Source organism: Nicotiana sylvestris, chromosome 6, assembly GCF_000393655.2.
Source record: "Nicotiana sylvestris chromosome 6, ASM39365v2, whole genome shotgun sequence".
In the NCBI taxonomy this organism is placed as follows: domain Eukaryota; kingdom Viridiplantae; phylum Streptophyta; class Magnoliopsida; order Solanales; family Solanaceae; genus Nicotiana; species Nicotiana sylvestris.
This window is the reverse complement of record NC_091062.1, coordinates 197926945-197948224: the sequence shown is the minus strand read 5'-3', so window position 1 is coordinate 197948224 and position 21280 is coordinate 197926945. Positions and strand designations below refer to the sequence as shown.

The 21280-nt window shown below is 35.5% G+C and overlaps 2 protein-coding genes across 4 annotated transcripts; both read right to left on the bottom strand.

Annotated features, from left to right (window-relative positions):
- Positions 1-1123: 1123 nt before the first annotated feature.
- Positions 1124-9681, bottom strand: LOC104215217 (kinesin-like protein KIN-14K). Of its 3 annotated transcripts, XM_009764968.2 has the most exons (23): positions 9523-9681; positions 8282-8422; positions 8025-8182; positions 7827-7937; positions 7335-7608; positions 7094-7221; positions 6913-6996; positions 6729-6806; positions 6553-6645; positions 6419-6448; positions 5658-5999; positions 5490-5571; positions 5283-5378; positions 5016-5195; positions 4798-4904; positions 4535-4713; positions 4254-4418; positions 3897-4150; positions 3376-3539; positions 2416-2540; positions 2039-2173; positions 1633-1703; positions 1124-1533 (listed from the first exon to the last, which is right to left on the bottom strand). In XM_009764968.2, exons 2-23 carry the CDS (start codon positions 8382-8384, stop codon positions 1472-1474), a joined length of 3021 nt encoding a protein of 1006 aa, XP_009763270.1. In that variant the 5' UTR covers positions 8385-8422; positions 9523-9681; the 3' UTR covers positions 1124-1471. The 3 variants fall into 3 exon arrangements, 2 of the variants coding, with proteins under 2 accessions (XP_009763270.1, XP_009763271.1); XR_708131.2 differs by lacking the exon at positions 1124-1533 and having other exon boundaries at positions 1686-1703; positions 2039-2108; positions 9523-9680; XM_009764969.2 differs by lacking the exons at positions 1124-1533; positions 1633-1703 and having other exon boundaries at positions 2105-2165; positions 9523-9680.
- Positions 9682-12102: 2421 nt separating this feature from the next.
- On the bottom strand, positions 12103-16336 carry LOC104215215 (uncharacterized). The gene is made up of 8 exons (XM_009764966.2): positions 16217-16336; positions 15755-16044; positions 15285-15377; positions 13705-13849; positions 13509-13619; positions 13337-13419; positions 13194-13251; positions 12103-12310 (listed from the first exon to the last, which is right to left on the bottom strand). Exons 2-8 carry the CDS (start codon positions 16013-16015, stop codon positions 12231-12233), a joined length of 831 nt encoding a protein of 276 aa, XP_009763268.1. The 5' UTR covers positions 16016-16044; positions 16217-16336; the 3' UTR covers positions 12103-12230.
- Between the last annotated feature and the right edge of the window lie 4944 nt (positions 16337-21280).

Here is a 21280-nt window from a genome sequence, read left to right as displayed (position 1 = left end):
TACTATATGGAGAATCAATCCTACTCAGAATGATATCTCAGCCTTAAATTGTTTGGTCCCCCATTGTGTAATACCTTTTGTTTACAACTATCTTTTTGATGAATTTGGCAGATTTAAGCCAGCTTTGCTTTTTCACTTTTGACTTTAGTTTATCCATAGTCTACTTTTTTTAGTTTTTTTTTTCTTCCCTTTTGCAACCATTAACATATAAAATTCCAAGAATGGTTCAAGGTATTTCCAAAAGAAGAGCCCTTATTGTCACTTTACTAACCTCGAAATAGGGATGAATGTTTCAAAAGGTAACACTGAGCTTACAACAACAACAACAACCCAGTATAATCCCACTTAGTGGGGTCTGGGGAGGGTAGTGTGTACGCAGACCTTACCCTTACCCTGAGGTAGAGAGACTGTTTCCAAATAGACCCCGGCATCCTTCCCTCCAAAAGGTAACACTGAGCTTCAGTCATTGAATTGTCCACCTTGTACACTCAGATACTTTATTTTTAAATTTCTTCCACATAATTGACCATGACGAATATAATATCTCGTTTCACAGAAATATACTCCTATATTACATATTAAAAATTTGGTGATTTAAAATATTATTGTTACTTTATATATAATAAGTAGTAGTAGTCCTAATTAAGTCAATTTTTGTTTTTGAATGTTTTCGATGGGAGTAGGCTTCTTGCTTGCTTCAAATAATCTCATCTTATTTTACCATAAGGAATTGGTGAAATTAAATACCTTACACAACAAATGGATGAATTTTTTACTAAAATTGAATGTAGAATTAGGTGGTGAAACTCAAGCAAAAACGACACCAGATTGCCGTTAGATTTTTTTTGTCCTTTGAAAGATTTGCTTTCAGTATGTAGTTCTTTACCAAAGTGAATTTCTAGTTATTTTACCAGAAGTCAATAAGTTGTTCATATATGCAACAGTGTTTAGATACTTGTAACCCCACCTCCATCTGAATATGCAGTTGAAAATAATACTCCGCAGTTACCCTCAAACATAATTAGTGAAGATCCCCATGAATTCCATTTCTTTCAGCCACAAAGAATGAGGAAAGAACATTAAAACCATTTATAAAAATGTCAAAAAAGCGACGAAACAAAGATGTTGAAGCATTTCCAGTATATGAGTAACCAGAAGATAGTTTGCTCATATAACAACACTTGTATGTTACAACTCGATAGGGGCTTTATACAAGCTTTAGTCGCTGAATTCCTTATGGAGAAATAATAACCTACGTAAAAGAATTGAGTCTACTATATCCTAATAAAAGAAAGGGAAAAAAAAGAGTAACACTATAGAAGCAAAAAACATAAAAGGGTCAAGTATAGTCCTAGACACTAAAAGGGGACTCTCTGGTCAATGAAAAGAATCTGTACAGTGTAGGAAAACTTTCATGCAATGAACTGCAGGAGAAAGAAGGAAATTTGATAAATACAGCAACTACATCATATTACTGCCACCTTTTTGTAGATTTGGCCAACAAATTAGTTGCACTGACCGATTTTCCCAGACCTGAAACATATTGAGGAAATTCCAATTACACCACTAATCTTTGGCTAAGGGGACTGGCTTATTTGTAGTCATCAAACATGTCGTGTTTAATCAACATACCATTTGAGACTTTCGGAGAATCCCTCATTGATTTTTGTGGTGATCTAGGAATTTTATATGTAGCTTTATGTCTGCAAAAGATTGTGTAAGATGATAGTCAAGAAGTTAGCTCAATATAAACGGCAAAAACATGCATTAGTTTAACACTGCCGGAAGTTGGAATACCTTAATTCAAAGGGGGTGATGTCAAGTCTATAAAGTTCCAGGTTTTTCAGTGCAGCAAGTATTGTTTGAATTCTCGACCAACTTGCCTTACCTTTTCCATGTAGTTAATAACAACGTTTCACATGATAGTTTAGTTTCTATATAAAATAAAGCTCTGGGATCTTTATTTATTCTCTTATGTTTCATATAGAAATTAACATTCTGTAGAAAGCACAAGCATGATGGGATGATATTTACTTACTTATTTGTGTTCTCTGGTGGTTTGGCTCCTTCAGGGAAAGGATTGCTGCTTTCAGCACATCCATCAGTTTCTGTGCCCACAGAAAGACCACTATCAGATAGCATATCACTTAGTCTTTCCTCATTATCTGCGTTGCTGAACACAAAGATATCAGCATCTGCAGAAATATTCTGACTTAGAATCCATCAAGCAGTCTCGGATGGAGACTGCTGGAGGGACTCCATTTGGTGTCTGAACTCGTCACGTAGCTAAATAATTCTAATCACTTCTCTTTGAGCAGTTCCTCATCAGAAGCTGCTTTGTCAGTAAGTAGAGAATTTCAAACTACATTCTAAGTCCCACCAAATAAACATTTTCCTGGAGATGACGCACCATACCTGAATGAATGTGGACTGCGTTTCTCACCATTGGCTTCTGGGGAAACATTCTTTTGATCTTTGAGAAGCTGCAGTTGCTCAATCTCCTCATCTTTCTTAGCTATTGTATCCTTGAGAGACGTGACCTGGAACATTAAAAGTTAACAATGGACAGCATTTGACATGCTTCAGCACAGGAAATTCTAAGTCAGGCAGCATATCATCTCTCACTCAATTATCATTAATTGGAAAATAAGAACGAAAAGCACTGGTCAGATATTAGAATGAAGCTGCATGATGGAAAATCCTCTGTTCAATATCCCCAAACAATGTAAACTTTTCTTTATCATCATTAATGTAAAACAAGTGGCGTGTCTGAAACATAATAATGATGATGATGATCTGGAGGAGAATGATTAATGCACATCCTTACAAGATTAAAATCTGTAAATCACCTAAGCGATATTTGTGATGGCAAGAGGTAGTTCTGTTTTTAACTAAATATGTCCAATTAGAAACTCAGCAGCCAAACTACACTATCTTCTTCCCTGTGCGCTTTAGTCTCTAATCTAGATTATGTGCTCTATAGCAGGGTAAAAGAAAGTGGGAATTGATTGATTAACCTCAATGGACCATGTAACCTATTTCCTTTTGTTGTGAAGAAGATAACAGGGCAGGTAAAGTCAAATAAATAGATCACTCAGGTTATAAATACGTTAAGTAACTCTGAACATCTTGTTCTGGTATTTTAACTCATACCAGGCCACTAGTATTATTGCCATGATCATAGTCTCACCTTTTGTCAAACTTACTTAAATAACCAAATCCTCTTCTTTGCTCCAATTTAATAATTTACTTGAGAGGTATTAATCAGACACATTCAAGTAATTGGACTCAGGAAAAAAATAATATAGCGTCATTAATTCTAGTACAACAATTAAAAGGTTCTAATCTAGTAGAACTAGAAAGTTAATAGAGCACCTGCTCCATCAAGTCTCTGACATCCCTGCCGTCTTTGCTACTTCGAGCAGCACCTAGCTCTACTCCAGATACTCTTTCAGCAAATTTTAATGTGCTCATGGTTTCTGAATATGAAGCAACTTCAGGGTTAAGCTGCACAAACATAAGTGTCTTTGCTTGACCACCTGTACAATAAAATAGAATTATGAGTTACTGCAAAAGGACCACCCTATCAATGAGGAAAAATATATATTAAATCTATTAGGGCATAGGTGATTCTGTGGTTGTTTCCATGAAAGCAAGTAGAGACCAAATAAAGTGTAATACCTATGGAGCAAGATTAAAATGGCTGAATCTATCACCTATCAAATTATAATTATATGTGTTCTCGAACTATATTTGTTATTCATAAGGTAAAATGGCTTGACATAAGAAGAAAGCACCTAACATGTTCAAAATTTTTAACACCAATGCTACAAATTATCTCAACAATTTGTACAAGGAACTGGAAGCAAAATCCTTTTGTATAGAAAGAGAATTACCTAATGAAGTCTGAAGGACTTGAGTGAGCTTGCTGTTTCTGTATGGAATGTGAGCATTCTTCTGTGCCAAAGCTGAGATGACATCCCCTAAAGCAGACAATGACTTATTTATATGTTGTGCCTCTTTTAGTCTATCTCCCGTCACCTCAGAGCGGTCTACCCTTTCACTTCCAGCAAGATCCACCAAATGAAGGCTACTATGCATAGATGAACCACTCTTTATATCCTTCCCATGAACATGGATAGTCACGATGCTGGACATATATTGCAATATAAGTTAAAGACCTATTAAAATTTAAAAGAGAAAAACACGCAGTTTAAATATTGAAATCCAGAGATGATTTCTTTGTTTCGAACCTGTGTGATCGACTACTTCTTTCATTCATGGCAGTGGAACCTTTTGCTCGATTTCTCAATCCCGTATCCATTAAGTCTAAGACATCAGAGGTTCCATTGACCGGGAACATGCTTGCTTCTGGGACAGCTAACCCATTGGGTTGAGAGGTAGATAAAATCCCAAGTGTGCGCAAATCAAGGAAAACAGTTGCAGATGCATGATAAACAAAATTTTGATATTTTGTAACATAATATGGATACAATGCCAGGAAAGGTGAAAAAATCGATTTAGTAAAGGATATCTTTTTTGAGAACCATCACTTGACAGTAAGTCACGAACTTGTTCATTATATATTTCCAGCATTTGAACTTTGATCTCATACTTGAAAGTGCTCTCTCTCATTTGAGAAATTCTGAAAAGATCATTCAAAGCTCGATAATTGACTCCCCAATCCTCCTCGCTTGCTCCATCAGGGCCAGTCTGGAGGTTAATTTAACTAGACTTCAGCAATGTCAAACGATGTGTAAGCATATTTACCAAATTTTTATAGGACGGAATTCTTACCATGGTGTACGTTTTTCCTGAGCCAGTCTGACCATAGGCAAATATGCATACATTAAAACCATCGAGCGCAGACTGTATTAAGGGCTGAATATCTGAATACACTTGAGCTGCAAAGGTAGAAATTGTGAAATTCCTTTTATTATTCATTACATGGAACATAATTTTACAGAATATGTATAGAACTTTTATTTGACATAATTTGGAGGAATCTGAAAAACCTTGTGTTGCAGTTGGACTGTAGACTGTATTAAACTTGAAAGACCTACGGCCTTCTTTTCCCTGTCTGGAAGGATTGACAACAACTAGCTCCCCATTTTCTCCGATGTATTCAACCACTGTCTGTTTTTCCTTTTGTCCACGAAGGAATGGCCTTATACGACAATACACTCTAATATTTCCTAATTTGAAAAAATATTTATAAGTAACAGCAAAAGGAGAGAAATCTTCGGGCCTCTTAGTTCTAAAATTTCATAATATAACAATACCTTTTAACTCCTGGACCTCATTGTGTAGTTTGCGATTCTCAGCAAGGACGGCAGAGTAGTTTGCAGCTGCATGGTCTAGCGCTCTAAATTTTGCACCTATGATAGAAATTTAACTTCATAAGAAAAATCCAACAAAATCGCTTAACAGTAAAATCTGTTTTGACATCTTCCACCAATATACTTCCATGTTATTCATACAGCACTAACCTAATTGATTGAATTCCTCTGCGTAGCTCCTTTGTGTTTTCACTATTTCTTGCTTTATTGACTGAGAGGCAAACCTCAGCTCCTGAATGTTTATGGAGATCCAGATCAAATGTGATAGACAATGAATTATGTTAGAAAAAAATTAAGAGAAAAAAGATCAGAGCATACACGTAGTGCACCAAGCTGGAATTCTGTGAATATTTGGTAAACATTCTCCTTCTTGCTCCATCTCTGTGATTTTGATTCAGAAAACATCTCGATTTCTTTCACTCTGTTTGTTGATTCTTTTAAAAGGCTCTCGACCTCTTTCAACCTCTCCTCAAGCTTTTGCTGAGCTTCTCTGGCCTCTTTTTCCATTTCTACGCTGCGTTGTTCATATGTTCTCTTAGCTATTTCCATTTCTTGCTTTACAGTTGCAATCTCTTGACTATGATCATCCTTCTCCTTCATCAATCTAACCACATCCTGATCCTCATTTTTCTTTTCCTCCTCCATTTTGATTTTTACATTCTGTAATATGATTTCAATTCAAAAATGGATGGCAAACATTAAAATCGTGGGAAAGAATCAATAAGCTGAAATATTCTTGCAGAATGTAGACATCAGATCCTTTTCAATAAGTAGCAATTTTCATTTAAACAAGTGATGACCAATTGTAGGCTTGTTAAATATATAATACTAGAGAAGATAATGTTTTGATGTAAAGATGTAACAATAATGCTTCTCTCTGAGTGCTACTTCAAACAAGCAAAAACCTCTGATGATAGAAAGTATAGGCAACTTTATCTTCAAGAGATCAGATAGATAGATCATATTTAGAGTTAAAACACACAATTACAGAAAATGAAAATGATGTAATGCATATTTACAGTTAAATATTACTGATCATTGCCAAACAATGCGGCATATGAAGCCAGGTGGTGAACTACCTTAATCTGCTGAAGCTGGTTCATTACAATCTGAAATGAAAGATCTGTGTGAGTGAAAGGTGCACATACCTCTTTAAGAAGTAAAATATTCCAGAATTCAACAAAAATTTCACAGAAAGTGAAGTCCACACTACCTGTGTCTCTTCACTAGTCCCAGTTGCAAGGGCTTCCAGGACTCTTATCCGTGACTGGTATTTCTCCTCACGAGTTTTGAATAGATTGTTTTGCTACAGAGAGTGAATTGACATGAGTCAGGTTCATTATAAAGAGAATATGGGGGAAAAGTAAAAACAGCTCTGCTGCATTATACCGTTCTAAGATGTTCAGCTTGAGTTGAGATTCGCCGCTCAATTTCTTGCACTACTTTTCTCAACAAGCATGCTACACGCTGACAGAGTTAAAGAACTAAATGTTAGGCCATGATTTTTGTGAAAGTATTTATGTAGAAAATAACATAATCTCTGCATGAATATCTATATCTATTATGTGCGCACATGAGGTATCTCGCCATTCTTCCGCTCAATGCTTTCATCAAGAATCCCATTCACAACACTGAGAAGTGACTGCGTGGGGGCAATCTGGGTGCAACAAAAATAAGTTGGAATAAGTATGAATTCAAAAATTTCAGATGTAAAATTTATTCCAGTTTCATTGAAAAAGGGTTATGCTACTAACATCCAAACTGTTAGATTTCATCATTTCGGAAATCTTTGAAGGCGGAAGATCAGCATAGCCCCCTTGTTTAAGCTGAAATACTTCATGGAATTTATGTCCAACGTGATGTAACAACGCAGCTGATGGCTCTAGACAGTTCAAAAAAGAGAAGTCAACAATCAAAGAAAGAGATATTGTTGATTAGGGGAGGGATGAAGTTTAAGGAATGAGAGTTTAAGGAATGAGAACTAATCAACCAAACCTGCCATTACAGGACTTCTCAAAGCACGCTGGAATTTTGAATCTGATCCTATTTTTCGTTTCCCTTCTGTTGAGGATGGGGAAGAATGAGTACTCGACAATTCCTGTCTGTAAGCTACATCGGCACATCCAAAAGTTTCTCCCAACTGTTTACATCTTGTACTTGCATCAGAACTAGATTTACGAGATAATGGTGTGTTAAAACCATCTCCTCCAACATTCATAAATTCTGCTCGAAGTGTTAAAAGGCATTCCAGAACAATTTTCATGGATCCCTGCATAATGTTATCAGAGTAAATATATCAAAAGCAGAAAAAAGATGCGTGATCGTACTTAAAGGTATAGAAAGTTACACTTTTCGGCATATGGAAACATATAGAACTCAATGGCATGTGAATTATTGCTTACAATCATTTTATATAATGATAAGCAGATTTAAAATGATAAAAATGTATTAGAAACACAAGAGCATAACTTTTATATTAGTGTTAACCTTTTCTAGATCTGATGCTTGAAACCTGGGAAGGCCCATTTCATCCATAGCTGCCAAAAACATTTTTATATTTTCTGAGCTTAACCCCAAAGAATGACCTGAACCACCAAACTAGAATGAAAGATATGGTAAGTCAGACATCAAATCAAACCCACCCTTAGCTTCTATGTACTGTAATATCCAATGTATTACTACTACCTCTGGTATGGAACCTGGTTTCAGCTTGTTCAATAATTGACACAAGATTGTACCATCAACTAAGTATGCTCTTAACTCCTCATCAGAAGCATTTATGGGCAAACTTAAGTGAGGAAGAAGACTGTTTATCCACTCTACCAAAATTCCCCGTTGCTTAGCTGTAGAGATAACAAAGGGCAGTCAAAGAGAAAATCAGCCCAAGCAAGAGTTTTATCAGCAAATACATGGTATTAAATTTATTGCACCTTCAGGCTCACCATTACTACTTGACAAAGGCTCAAAGATGTCCCCACTAGTGGACGCACTTGAGCTATTCCGTCTACCACAGTCTTTAGCTACGCGATCCAGTATTGAATTCATGATGGTAACTAGAGTACGGTCTTCAATTCAGAGAACATCTGAATCACATAGAAAGCAGATATGCTGAAATCAATATATCCCTGACCTCCATAAATCATATAAGGAGAAAACCTTTTGTCCAAAAGATTGTCTCAACAACAAAAGCAGCTTGCAAGTTCACTATGTAGAATTATCAGACAGTTTATCTCTTTGTAATTTGAACTAAAGGACATCCCAAATTAAATCTCACCACGACCAGTACTATTAACATCATAAGCAATAAAAAGAGTTACCATCCATTTTTTCATATGCATTTCAAACAGCACATAACATTGGCAGTGAGGAAAGCAAAATCAAATAACTTTGTTGCTCAGCAGCAATATACTTAATATGTTTCCTTTTGTACATTTATTCATTTGCTCTACCCAAAATTCTTTAGTACAGTTCATTCTAGTTTTGCTTTTTTTTTTGTGGTGGGGGGGGGGGGGAATTACATCTTTTTTTTATTGATAACCATGGTGCCTGGGCCAACTTGCACGCACATCGACTAATTCTAGGGGGTAACTGCTACCTCCCACTAGCACAGGTATCAGGTAACTCTGCCCATCAAGGCTTATATATACTCATACGGTCTTTAGTCCTAAAATTAGTAGTTTTAGTCTACAGGGTATGAATTGATCATTCAAAAGGAAACTGGAAAAAAAAAAAAGAGCAAGAAAAGAAGGTGACAAATGATGAGAAGCAACCACTTTCTGCCTTCTATATGGAACAGCAATGAGACCAATAATGAGAAACCAACTAGACTATCAGAAGGATTTTCTTTTAGAAAAAGCTAGGAACAAAGAAATATGAGAACCAAGATTGAGAATATGAAAGAGACACACTTCAGAATAAGGTGGCAATTACGCATGCAAATTAAGGCCATCAACCATTGTAATGCAACTTAGTCAACCTATTGGATAAGAAGAATTTGCCCAAAATTCATGATAGAAAGAACCCTTGTTCAATTTTCAAGCTTTAATTAACCATAACTTAATCTTAAAATATTCTTCGTTATACAAGAATCAACTCTATATATGAATAACGATCACATGCAAATTCAAGAACAGAAAAATACGTGAAGAATCAGCATAATGAAGAAGAACGTAAAAATACATACCCGTCAACGACAAAAGTTCAGAATTTCGCCAAAACAAAAACGGAGAAAGAAGCTGTATAGATATGGAAAGGCATAAAGTGAGCACGTTCTTTAGAGAAGACTAATGACAATGATTATTTAATTATTTGTCATTATTATTAGCAGTTATGAAAATGGAAGGAAATTGTATAGAATTCGTTAGGTATTTGGATTTTCAGTTAGTCTCCAATTCCGTGTACCGTTGTGTCTCCTCTGCGCAACTGAGCGCGTTCCGTTAACTCAGGAGATCTCTTAGCTCAGGTGACTTTTCTCTTTCTCACAAAATAAAATTAATAATTTAAAAAGAAAATTCAAAAGAAATTAAATATTCGTATTTTGTATCCTGTATTTCATATTTCATATCTCTTATATATTGTTGTTGTTATTTTTATTACGCATTTTTATGGTACTAATATATCATCTCCTATTATTTTTTTGAGCCGAGGGTCTCCTGGAAACAGTCTCTCTACCCTTCGGGGTAGGGATAAGGTCTGCGTACATATTACCCTCCCCAGACCCTACTTGTGGGATTATACTATGTCGTTGTTGTTGTTGTTGTTGTTTTTGCCTCGTGTCAACTTTTTACTTTTCTAATTGGACGGGAAAAAACTTTCCCTTCTCTTTTTCTTCTTTTTATTTTATTATATTGTTTAATTTATTGGCAAAAATGCTAGTGCTTTTACCCATTTAAAAGAGAGGGGCACTGTTATTATTTTATTGTACTACTTGATTGACCATAATAGAAAGAGTCAAATAATTTTTCTTGATCACATATTTTCAGTATTTCTTAAATTTTTCCTTTTAAGAATGAAGTTTATTATTTATGGTACTTTTTTGTAGTTTTAAAGATGCATTTATTTTATAAACATTTTAAAAATTATCAAATTTCGTACCAAAACTTAGTTGTGTTGAACCTTGTACTCCAATTTTTTTTCTTTCTTTTAGGGACCAAGGAAGGATTTACTTTAGAATGAGCAGTCTTCAGGAAATTTTAATAAATTTGTAAAGAAAAAATGTGTTTAAGATGTTTTTTGTTATATCAAGAAAATACAGCATTTATTTTCTGATTTTTACAAAGATAGAGGAAAAGGAAGATTATGAACCGCACTTTCACTTACCACTCTACCATTTTAATTCAATGAGAAGTGCCTCGAGACTAATTTTTCACTATAAAATTAACTTAAGAAAGTAAAGTGTTAAGCAAAGATTATGCAAATGGGAGCAGCTCAGTTGTGCTTTTTTGCCATTTGTTCCCTCCATATTTTCTGAATGAAAATTTTGGAATTTTGAAGGAATTGCAAAGTGATCCTCATTTAGTGGTGTGGAATGGCAAACTCTAAGCTAACCTTTTAAATTTGTCAATTTTTTCCCGATATCCTGGCGTCCAAACTAGTTTGTGCACACTTCCAACAATTCCACGGCCATTGGGTAATTATTATCGATAACTCTATCCACTAAGGCTTGAATGTATGAGAAGGAATCAACTAATTTTGATATTTATTTTTGTTTCGGGCACGTGCAAAGAAGAAGCCTTGATGCTCCGGTGAGGAGGTGTGAGCGGTTGACTGTGGTAGGTATGAGAAGAGGTAGAGGGCGGCTTAAGAAGTATTGAGGGGAGGTGATCAGACAGGACATGTCACGACTGCAGATTTCCGAGGACATGACCCTTGATAGGAAGGTCTGGAGGTCAAACATTAGGGTTGTAGACTAGGAGGTAGTAGAGTTTTTCCTACTTCATACCCGGGGTGAGGCGGGGTTGGATAGGGTTGATCTTAGATGACTTGTAGTTTATGTTGAATCCTCACTATCCTTTCTGTTTATCTTAGCCTCGGGCCTTAAATACTCATTACCGTTATTGCATGTCATTTATCTTTTGATTTTTATGCTTCTGTTACTATTTCTACGGTTTATGCTAACGTTTCTAATGAATTGTTTCTTCTTGTTTTATTTCCGTCTTCCTGAGCTAAAGGTCTATCGGAAAAAGCCTTTCTGCTCCATCGGCCATCGGGGTAGGGGTAAGGTCTGCGTACACACTACCCTCCCCAGATCCCACTTTGTATGATTTTATTGGGTGGTTGTTGTTGTTGTTGTTGTTTTCTTTGCCCAAGGAACACAAGTTTTTTATAAATAAGCAGGAAGTTTCCTACCTAAAAGGTTTTCTCAGATTTTCAGTCTTCATAGTCATGCTGGATTTGATAAATTGCTCACCTACTCCACTTTTGGACAACTATCGTATGTATGTGTGTGTGTATATATATTCGTAACTTTTAATGCTTCGAACGTGTTAACGTTTTCAATAAGGAAAAGTTGCTATATAAAATTATCCAACTCTACAAAAGGTGCAAATCATTCTCCACGTTTTCTATTTGTATTCAGTGACTTCCATTTCATATACTGCTTCAACCTTTGAAAAAGACCAATTCATACTAAGAGAAGTCAAAACTCACGTTCTTTTTAATGTTTAAAGAAAAGATCAACTCCCTTAGATCATTAACTGGAGAACCGTTGGATTAACAACAAATGCTTCATTGCATATGAAACTTAATATAACTGAAAAAAAAAGAAAAAGAAGCAAAAATATATTTCACAATAGAATAATGCTGAATTAGAATGACAATGAAGACTGAGTATTGGAAAGGATAACATTCTAGAAAGTAATGTCGCAACAAAAACCAAGGTAAGCTACAACTCTACAAAATCTTCCATTTGCGCTCCACAGCATTCGTGACCATGGATATGCAGTATGCAGCACTCAGTGGATAATCGGAAACTGAAAGATACATCAGATAATTAGACAAGGCACAGCTCCATAAAAACAAAATAGTTTGCCATGATTTTAGTTGTTTTTTTTTTTGATAACCGTGGTGTCCAGGCCAGCTTGCGAGCACCTCGACTAATTCCACGGGATACCTGCCACCTCCCACCAGCAATAGGTACCAGGTAACTCCATCCACTAAGGCTTGGATAGATGGGAAAAAATCACTAGTGTTTTTTGTCTCCGCTGGGATTTGAACATGATACCTTATGGTTCTCACCCACTTCATTGACCACTAAGCCACACCCTTGGGTGCCTATGTTTTCCTTTAGGGAAAACAGCATGGACACGGTTTAGAGTTTACATAACATATACGCATACCTCGCTTATCATAAAAGAAGCTAAAGCCGCATTTACAGAAGGTAAAAATAAATGTGCCTAGATTCTAACTGGTAAGACTTATCAGTATGCCAGTATGAGTACGCTATGGTGTGGTACTTGACATTGGGGTTTAGAAGCATCAAGTATGTTAAGGTGCAGTTTGGAACCCCTATTGCTTCCAAATTGACAGGCGGATACTGAAACAAACAACTCATAGCGAGAAAACATTCTCTCTTGCCGTGTTTAACATTCTAACCAATATCTACAGCAGCGATAACCTATTTGATTTTTATTTGCCAAAATCATAAGTGGCTCTTGATTAGTACTTCTAACCTTCAGGAGATCAATAACATCATAGTGTCACCAATTTTACATACAAAGACACAAGTAACAGATGTCCACATTGCTAAGCTTTACAGACTAACCATGTATAACAAAGACAGGCGGAAATCAAATTATAGCACTCTAACTAATATTTGATAATAAATAAAAAGGAAAAGAGGAAGAATTAGCTTACCTGATATATAATCTTCGACATAATCTTTTTCAATTTTTCCATGGGCCATCGCCCCAACCTGTAGATGTCAGATATCAACTTACCAAGTTAACTACAAATTCCAACAAAATCAGACTTCTATAGAAAATTACACCAGAACATACCACAAAAACAAGGTTCGTTTCATTGTTAATTCCATTAACGTAGTCTTGAATATCCACCAGTTTCTCAGAACTATGAGAGAAGCCTGAAGAATAAGAGGAGAAGTGGAAAAATTAGTCAATTGTCAAGTACATTCTATTAGAGAAGGGAGAACTACAACAGAAACTTATTCACCTATCTTCCGACAGTCAATGGGTAGGTACTGTGAAACAGGGTTTTTTATAACACGTAACAGTTTCTCTCGCTTACCAACAGCAGTTATGCTCAGCTTTTGTAGCAGCTGCACTGAATTTGAACCAACATCAGAAAGCAGCAGAAATTGCATGAAAAGAGATGGGGAAGAAATGTTTCTCAAGGTAATTTAACTTACACATGATACCAGCAAATCGCTTAAATGTCCTTGGGATACGAACATGAGGTTTTACTTCAAAGAGGACACCTTTCTCAGTCTTCACATACAATGCTTTTAATCGCCCAGCTTTATTCACTCGGCTATCTAAAATTGTAAGCATTGCCTGTGGAAAGGAAAACAAATATCATATAAACATACTAGTAAAAAGGCATGAGGATTTTAACTATTGCATAGCCTCGTAAAGCAATCATGAAACTTACTGCAATTATAAATGGTGAATAGCAATTCCTTTTTTTCATTTTCTGTGCAAGGAATTACAACTTATTTTGCTAATGTACCACAGACTGAATATGGAAGGATGCAGTTATTATCCTTAAAAGGCAAAGAGACAAGTAGACAAGCAAACATTTAAGAAGGATGCTTTGGTCAAATAAAATGTGTAAATCCTAAAATCATATTAGTTTCTCTTTTCTTTTTCTTTTTTTGGGCCAGTGGAGAATGCTTAATCATTGAATGTTGGTTGAACTAAGCGAAATATACACTTAGCCACTACTCTGAGATAGTCCTACTAGAAAAGTGAATGTATTATCATTATAAAATAAAGATAATCAAAGAGCTGTGAAGATGCCTACTTGGTGATTTCATGGCCAAATACCAGAAATCTCTTTCCTTCTTTCTTATCAATTCCGGCATTGAATAATCCCAGGTTACTCGGACTCTGCTTACAACAACAACAATAACAAACCTAGTATAATCCCATAAGTGGGGTCTGGAGAGGGTAGAGTGTACGCAGACCTTACTCTCACCTTGAGAAGGTAGACTCGGACTCTGCTTGAATTTGGATAAATAAACATCATCTGAGATGATTCTTTATTACACCCACTATCCCAATTTGTTTTGCCACTCTTTCCTTTCTTTTCACTTCAAAAAAGATTGTAACCTTTATATAAAGTTAGAAAGTATCTAATTTTTACATTTCCACTCCCTTTTTCCTACATTTTTTATCAATCACCATTGCCCCCATTGACATGACTTGTCGTGAGTCCACTAGACTCAAACAGATCCTTTTGTACTGCAAGTACTTTTGTATTTTGTGTATATTTACCTTATATGACAAATTCTTCCTTTCTTTTTATACCTCGTGCAGTCAAATACTGTCAAACAAATTGGACAGAGGGAATATGTTTTAGTGCCAACTAATTGAGCTCCTGAAAAAATTCACACACATTCAGTATAAAGTTCATTCTGTCTCAGCCTGCTTGTTTTATAGCTTTGCCTATCCACCTCTATAAACTAAGGTCTAAAGACAACTCATGAGGTCAGTTAGCTCATTTTAATGGAATCAAGTCTCTACTCATGGCATATGTTTACCTGCGGAACTCAATACCTGACCAGCCCACTATACCAGCCATCTCCACAAAAAAGGTTGACAAAAGATTGACACAACAACATTTTGCTGGTTACCATCACAACCACATGCAGAAATTGCCTCAAATGACAAACATTTTAATTTGAACTCTACAGGACGGCCATAGCGTTTTAACTATCGAGACTATTAGGGAACAAGACTCGGCACATAGTTCCAAAGTTCAACTAACCTGATGAGCAATATCAGGCCGATAATCAGAAGGGTTTCGGTTATTCTTCTTCAGAAAGTTGGCATGTTCATCTGAGTTCAGAAGCTGGTAAGTCTGCATCAACAAGAAGATATATCATTACACACAATGTGGTAACTCCTACTTCCTTTACACACAGCAAAGAAACGCTGAGCATTATATGCAATAACAACAACAACAGAAAACCCAGTAGTTTCCCACAAGTGGGGTCTGGGGAGGGTAAGATTTACGCAGCCTTACCCCTACCCCTGGAAGGGCAGAGAGACTGTTTCCGATAGACCCTCGGCTAGAGAACGGCTGAAAAGAAAAGGTAATTTCAACGAGCATTATATGCAATGCTAACAGATTATTACTAAAATAGTAAGATGAATAAGCTATAAGATTTTTGTAAAGCATACATTCAAAGGATCCAATAAAAAGAAGTGATAAAATGACATTGCAAAGAGAGAGACCTTTCCAATTTTAGCAATTTCCAGAGAGGCTTTCTCGATGATGAAAATAACACCAGGTTTAGTACTTTGATCAGTTGAAACAACAGGAATACCAGCTAGTAAATCGACAACTCTTTCAGCTGCCTCAGCATCTGCAGCAGTGTGTTCTGTTCTCAATCTTTTTGCTGACTCCTCTTCCAAAGTTTCCTCTATTTCTTCTTTATCATAATTCACTTCTTTCTTTTTTCTCTTTTCCCCTTTTACTTTGTACGGCCGACCCATTTTGTTGTCACCCCTAAATTTGCTAAGTGCTTCAGAGAAGCAAAAAGATTGTCAACCATAAATATGACATATTATCTGATAATTATGAAAAAGGTAAAGCCAAAAACAAGTATAATTCCAATTTTTTTTGCGGCAAAAGTGAATTGTGAATGACGAATAAATAGAAAGGTGAGGCTTAGTTATAGAAAAAGAGAGACTTACAGAGAGAGAAGAGGGGTCGTCGAGTCCACGATGCACACGCCGTTACTCAGTTCTGTGAGCCGTCCCCCGTCGCCAGTCGAAGTTCATATATACAAAAAGGCTGCCACATTGTGGGAGTAGGGATTCTGCTAAGGTAACAAAAAAGCAAAAACGGTCCTTATGTTTAAGGTAGGTTCAAAACGGTCTCTTAAGTATTTTTCTTGTTGAGCAGTTTTGGTCCCTTAAATATATCAAAAGTGAGCACTTTTGGTCTCCCCAAGTATTTAAGAAACTTTAGTTTTAGATTTATTTAACAGGAAATGTGGGAAACAAGAATTGATATGATCTCACATTTAGAGGCGTAGTTTTTATTTTATTTGCTATTTTTCTAAGCTGTAATTTTTGTTATTTTTTTATTTATTTTTGATAATGTGATTTTTGAAATTTGACGGACCTTCGTATTGTTTCTGGTTAATCTTTTATTTTGTATATTCTCATAAAATTTAATGAACATAGTTTGTATATTTGATTAGAATCAAAAGTGTTCACTTTTGACCAACTTAAAGGATCAAGGCAGCGAGGAGCACAAGACATTTTGCATTCACATATCATCCGAAAAAAGGTCGCACTTATGTAGACAGCCTATTCTAATACAAATTCAACTCAGAGAATCAAAGTTACAAAAAATTATTCAAAAAATTTAACAAAGTTATTTTTGCTTTGTGCCAGCAATCTTATTTTTGCCGATGGTGACAATGTATTTTAACTTTTGGTTACTGCCTATGGGTGTTTAACGGGTGGGCCGGACCGGGCTGAGTAGGGAAATTTAGTACCCGTACGGGTTATGGTCCGGGCCGGTTACGAGTTGGGGCATACCGGGTTTAATGGGTTCGGGTTCATCCGAGTAAAAATTGAACCGTAAGGGTTACGGATTCATGGGGCGGGGCGGGGCCTGGTTTAGTGTTATTTTTATTTTTATTTTATTTTGTATAACTATTGTAAGTTATATTAATATAAAGTAAAAATATAAAGAATACAAGGAAGATATATACTGGAATTGGAGTAGAATCAATGGGTATTGGATGATCAGCCTAGGCTTTTCCTTTTTTTTCCCTCTACGTCTCATGATGGGAGTGAGACCCATAAAATGCATTCCTTAGTCAAGCAATGAGAAAGATTTACCAATTTCTTCATATGTTATTTCATATTTATGTGCCCTCTAACTTGAACTTCCTCACTTCCCAGGGTTTCCACTGCCTAACTAGACTTCTCATTCATCGGAAGTCAGGGCTAAGAGTTATCATGAGTTAACTCCGGTTTATCTACTAAAGGCTGTAACTTTGAACTCAACTCTAAAGGAAAGGAAGTGACTTCAGGGTTGGAATATCAGAGCGGAGGCGGGCATGGAATCTATGAGTGTTTGAATTGAATCCCTTGGGACTTGAAACTGAATCTTAGTCTGCAGGGGAAAAAATTGCACTTATAAATTGCAAGTGAATTTATTTCAAAATTCAAACTTACAAATTGAAAGGTTTACATTTAACAACAAGTAAATTAACCCAAAAAAGAGTAAATTCAAAGGTTTTGCATTGCCTTAGTAAGTTCTTCATAATCAATATGAACTGAGTGACCTTCTTCTGGAGCGTTAAATTCGGATGGGTTACCATGTGTTAATATATCTCCAAGTTCCTCGTCTTCTGGGCTATTAATATCTTCACGTCCTTGATTTCTTCGTTCCGATCTAATCCAATCTCTGAAATATACTAAAACTTCCAAAGCATTGCTTTCCAATGAGTGACGTGTGTCTCCAAGTTGTTGTCTTGCTTGGCTAAATGCACTCTCTGATGCAACAGTTGAAATTGGCACACTCAGCATGTCCCGAGCCATAGCGAAAAGAACAGGAAATTGCTTTCCATTCTCATGCCACCATCCCAACGGTGAAAATTCCCTTGTGCGAGGCTCTTTTTGCTTCTGCAAGTAGAATTGAAGTTCATTAATATTCCTGCTACTGGTTTGAGTGTTAGAAAATGTAGAAAAATATTAAAACTATCAAGGCCTTCTTCATCATCCACAGTAGCAGAAGTGGTACAGTGCATAGTGGAATTAACATTGCATACATTAAGAGCATCATCATCAATTACATTTGTATAATAATTATATAATTGTTGTAAATATTCATTTAGCTTGTTCATACAAGTATATAAATCCGGGGGTCAGTTGGTCTAATCTCCATATAAGTATATAAAACATTCATTAATTGGTGACAATCAGACATCTTAATAGAAGGATTTAAAACAACACCAATTAAGTAAATCAGAGGAATTAGAAATAAATATTTTTTGAATTTTGCTTGCATTTTTTCAACAACATCCCTATATTTTTCTTTCTTCTTAAATTCAAGCAGTAGAAAAGAAATTTCAGCTATATGTACTAAAGCCATAGTAACATTAGGGTAATATGCTCCAGAAAACTCAACAGTAGCTGTATAAAATTTATGTAAAAATTTAACAACATCATTAATGACCTCCAAAGTAGTAGTTGTTAACATACAGTTTGGATCAGTACAATGCATATTAGCAACTTCAATTATTGGGAATCTATATTTGTAGCAACATTTTAAAAATATATATGTATAATTCCATCTAGTAACAATTTTATCTGGCATGAATCTAGGTTTAAGGTTATACTAGACACACTTAGGGGTCGTTTGGTAGGATGCATTAGACAAAATAATGTATGCATTAGCTTTGTGTATTAATAATACATTGTTTGCTACACATTTTAAACCTATGCAGTAGTTATGCAAGCATTAGCTATACATCCTATTTGGTATTATCCTATGCATAACTAATGCATAGAAAACAATGGTATTAGCAATGCAATGAGTTTTAATGCATGCATTAGCTTAGTTAAAGACAAAATTGTCCTTCAAAATTTATGTTTGATTAAAATATGTTAGTTAGTACATTAATGCAAGTTCAAAATAATTCAAATAGTGAGAAATAAAATTATATCCCTAGTAAATAAATAAATACTTAGCATATTTTCTTTTTTATAAGTACATATTTAATTTAATTTTACAATATGGGTAGAAAAATCAAATAATTTTTTGTAAACTTTTTCATATAAAAAAATTTCTCAACATATGTTTCTTTTAAAAAGTTAGAGTGTGAACTAGTTTTGAGTGTATTTTTGTAAACAAATAATTCTTTTAGAAATTGTGCAATGCTTTAATACATCAAACCAAACAATGGATAAGAAATATGTTAGCATAACTAATACCAGCATAACTAATGCAAGGATAACTAATACCAGCATTACTAATACAGTATATTCAGCATTATTCTTATGCACTCTACCAAACGACTCCTTATTCTTAAATTCCTTTATTCTAGATTGTCTATTATTTCCCTGAATAACACCAGCTGCTCTTCTAACATGAATAATCTCAGTTGAAAATAAATCAAGGTCACTTTTAACAATTAAATTATAAACATGACATGCACACCTAACATGAAAAATTTCATCAAGAGGTGGTTTCAAATGAAGTTTTAATATTGAAATTGCGGCATTATTGTTAGAAGCATTATCAAAAGACATACACAATACTTTTTGCTTGAGATTATAAAATTCAACAACTTCACAAATAGTACTACTTATAAACGCAGCAGTATGACTCTGATCTTCATCAGATCCCCATTCTATAGGATGCTCAATTCTCATATGTCTACTAAGTGTCTCAGTCCCCCCTAATTGTCCTCCAGTCTTATGTTTAAAAGTATTATTACAAAGTTTGCATTTAACTCTATCACTATTCAGTATGTCTTCAAAAAAAAATTCAAACCTTACTTCTTTTTCTATGATTACTAGTCGGGGCCACAGGTGGTCTACTACTAGCACCACGACCACCACCCCTGCTACCAGCTCCAACACTGCTAGGTGTAAGTGGTATCTGATCTTCCATTTCTAATTCATTATTTTCTATACCAAAATCTTCCTGGAATTGTTCATAATCTATATTATTATCAGGTAATGTTTCAGGAATATTTGGAGAGATATTTAATTTACTACCAGATGCTGAAGCTGAACTACTACCTTTTTTTATTTCCCCGATTAGTAACTTTGTTACAAACTCTTTTTGCAGCATTAAACATATTGTAAAAATTTAACTACCAGCAACAAATAAATATACAAATAAAATAGTAAATAAGAGAAAGAGTTGGAGGGAGTGCACCGAATTCGGTAATAAATTGGGCACTTGATGATTTCGCAACTCCAATGTTACCACGAAGAAACGTCAATTGTTCCAATTTTGAAGTTCAATTGTTCAAACTTCAAATAATAAATACTACGATAAATGAAATTCCAAAAAAAAAAAGAAGCCAAATAGCTGATTGCACTTTAATAGGTGAAGATTGAAGAATGAGAGAATATGAGAATTGAGAGATGAGTGAAGAAATTAGGAGGGGGGGGGGGAGGTATTTATAATTTTTCAAAATGGGGGTTAATATTTAAAAAAAAAACCAAAAATGGGCTATTTATGCAATTCAACCGTTGGGCAACGACCATATTCTGAAATGGACCGTTGCCAACGGTCACAAATCTGAGCCCACCTTTAAAAAAAAATACTGTTAAACCGGTCTGGGCCAGTTAACCGGTTGAAGAATACTATTCATTGACCTGGTTTGACCGATCCGGTTAACCGATGGTTCGAAAGTGAACGGTGCAAACCGCCCTACCCCTATAACCCAACCCCACCCGACCCCCTTCTATCAGTCCGGGCCGGTTCCGATTTTAACCGGTCTGGACCAGTCCGAAACCGGACTGACCCGACTCGTTAAACACCCTTATTACTGCCTGCATCATCTAATTCAAGCTTTTGAAAAAAATGAATAAGGAAAAGATATGGAAGCTGAAAGAACATCCAAAACAAAGGTTGCGTCAAATGGGCCTAATTAATGGCTCGAGTAGGCGAAGTGTGATCGTAAAAATAGCACGGTCTAGTCAGTTTTCGGACTGGTCACTCAAAAATAGTCAGCGTTTACCAAGTCAATGAAAAATAACTACTATTTTGCTGGAACAGAG

What these genes read in the sequence shown, in the direction of transcription:
- LOC104215217 (XM_009764968.2), bottom strand. Translation starts at nt 8,384, where the DNA reads ATGAATTCAATACTGGATCGCGTAGCTAAAGACTGTGGTAGACGGAAT. An exon ending in GAGAAGTCCTGTAATGGCAG is followed by an intron (nt 7,222 to 7,334) that starts GTTTGGTTGATT and finishes TGAACTGTCTAG; the next exon opens with AGCCATCAGCTGCGTTGTTA. An exon ending in CGCAGTCCACATTCATTCAG is followed by an intron (nt 2,174 to 2,415) that starts GTATGGTGCGTC and finishes CTTTGTGTTCAG; the next exon opens with CAACGCAGATAATGAGGAAA.
- LOC104215215 (XM_009764966.2), bottom strand. Translation starts at nt 16,015, where the DNA reads ATGGGTCGGCCGTACAAAGTAAAAGGGGAAAAGAGAAAAAAGAAAGAA. An exon ending in GGCCTGATATTGCTCATCAG is followed by an intron (nt 13,850 to 15,284) that starts GTTAGTTGAACT and finishes TCCTTTCCACAG; the next exon opens with GCAATGCTTACAATTTTAGA. An exon ending in GCGATTTGCTGGTATCATGT is followed by an intron (nt 13,620 to 13,704) that starts GTAAGTTAAATT and finishes GTTCAAATTCAG; the next exon opens with TGCAGCTGCTACAAAAGCTG.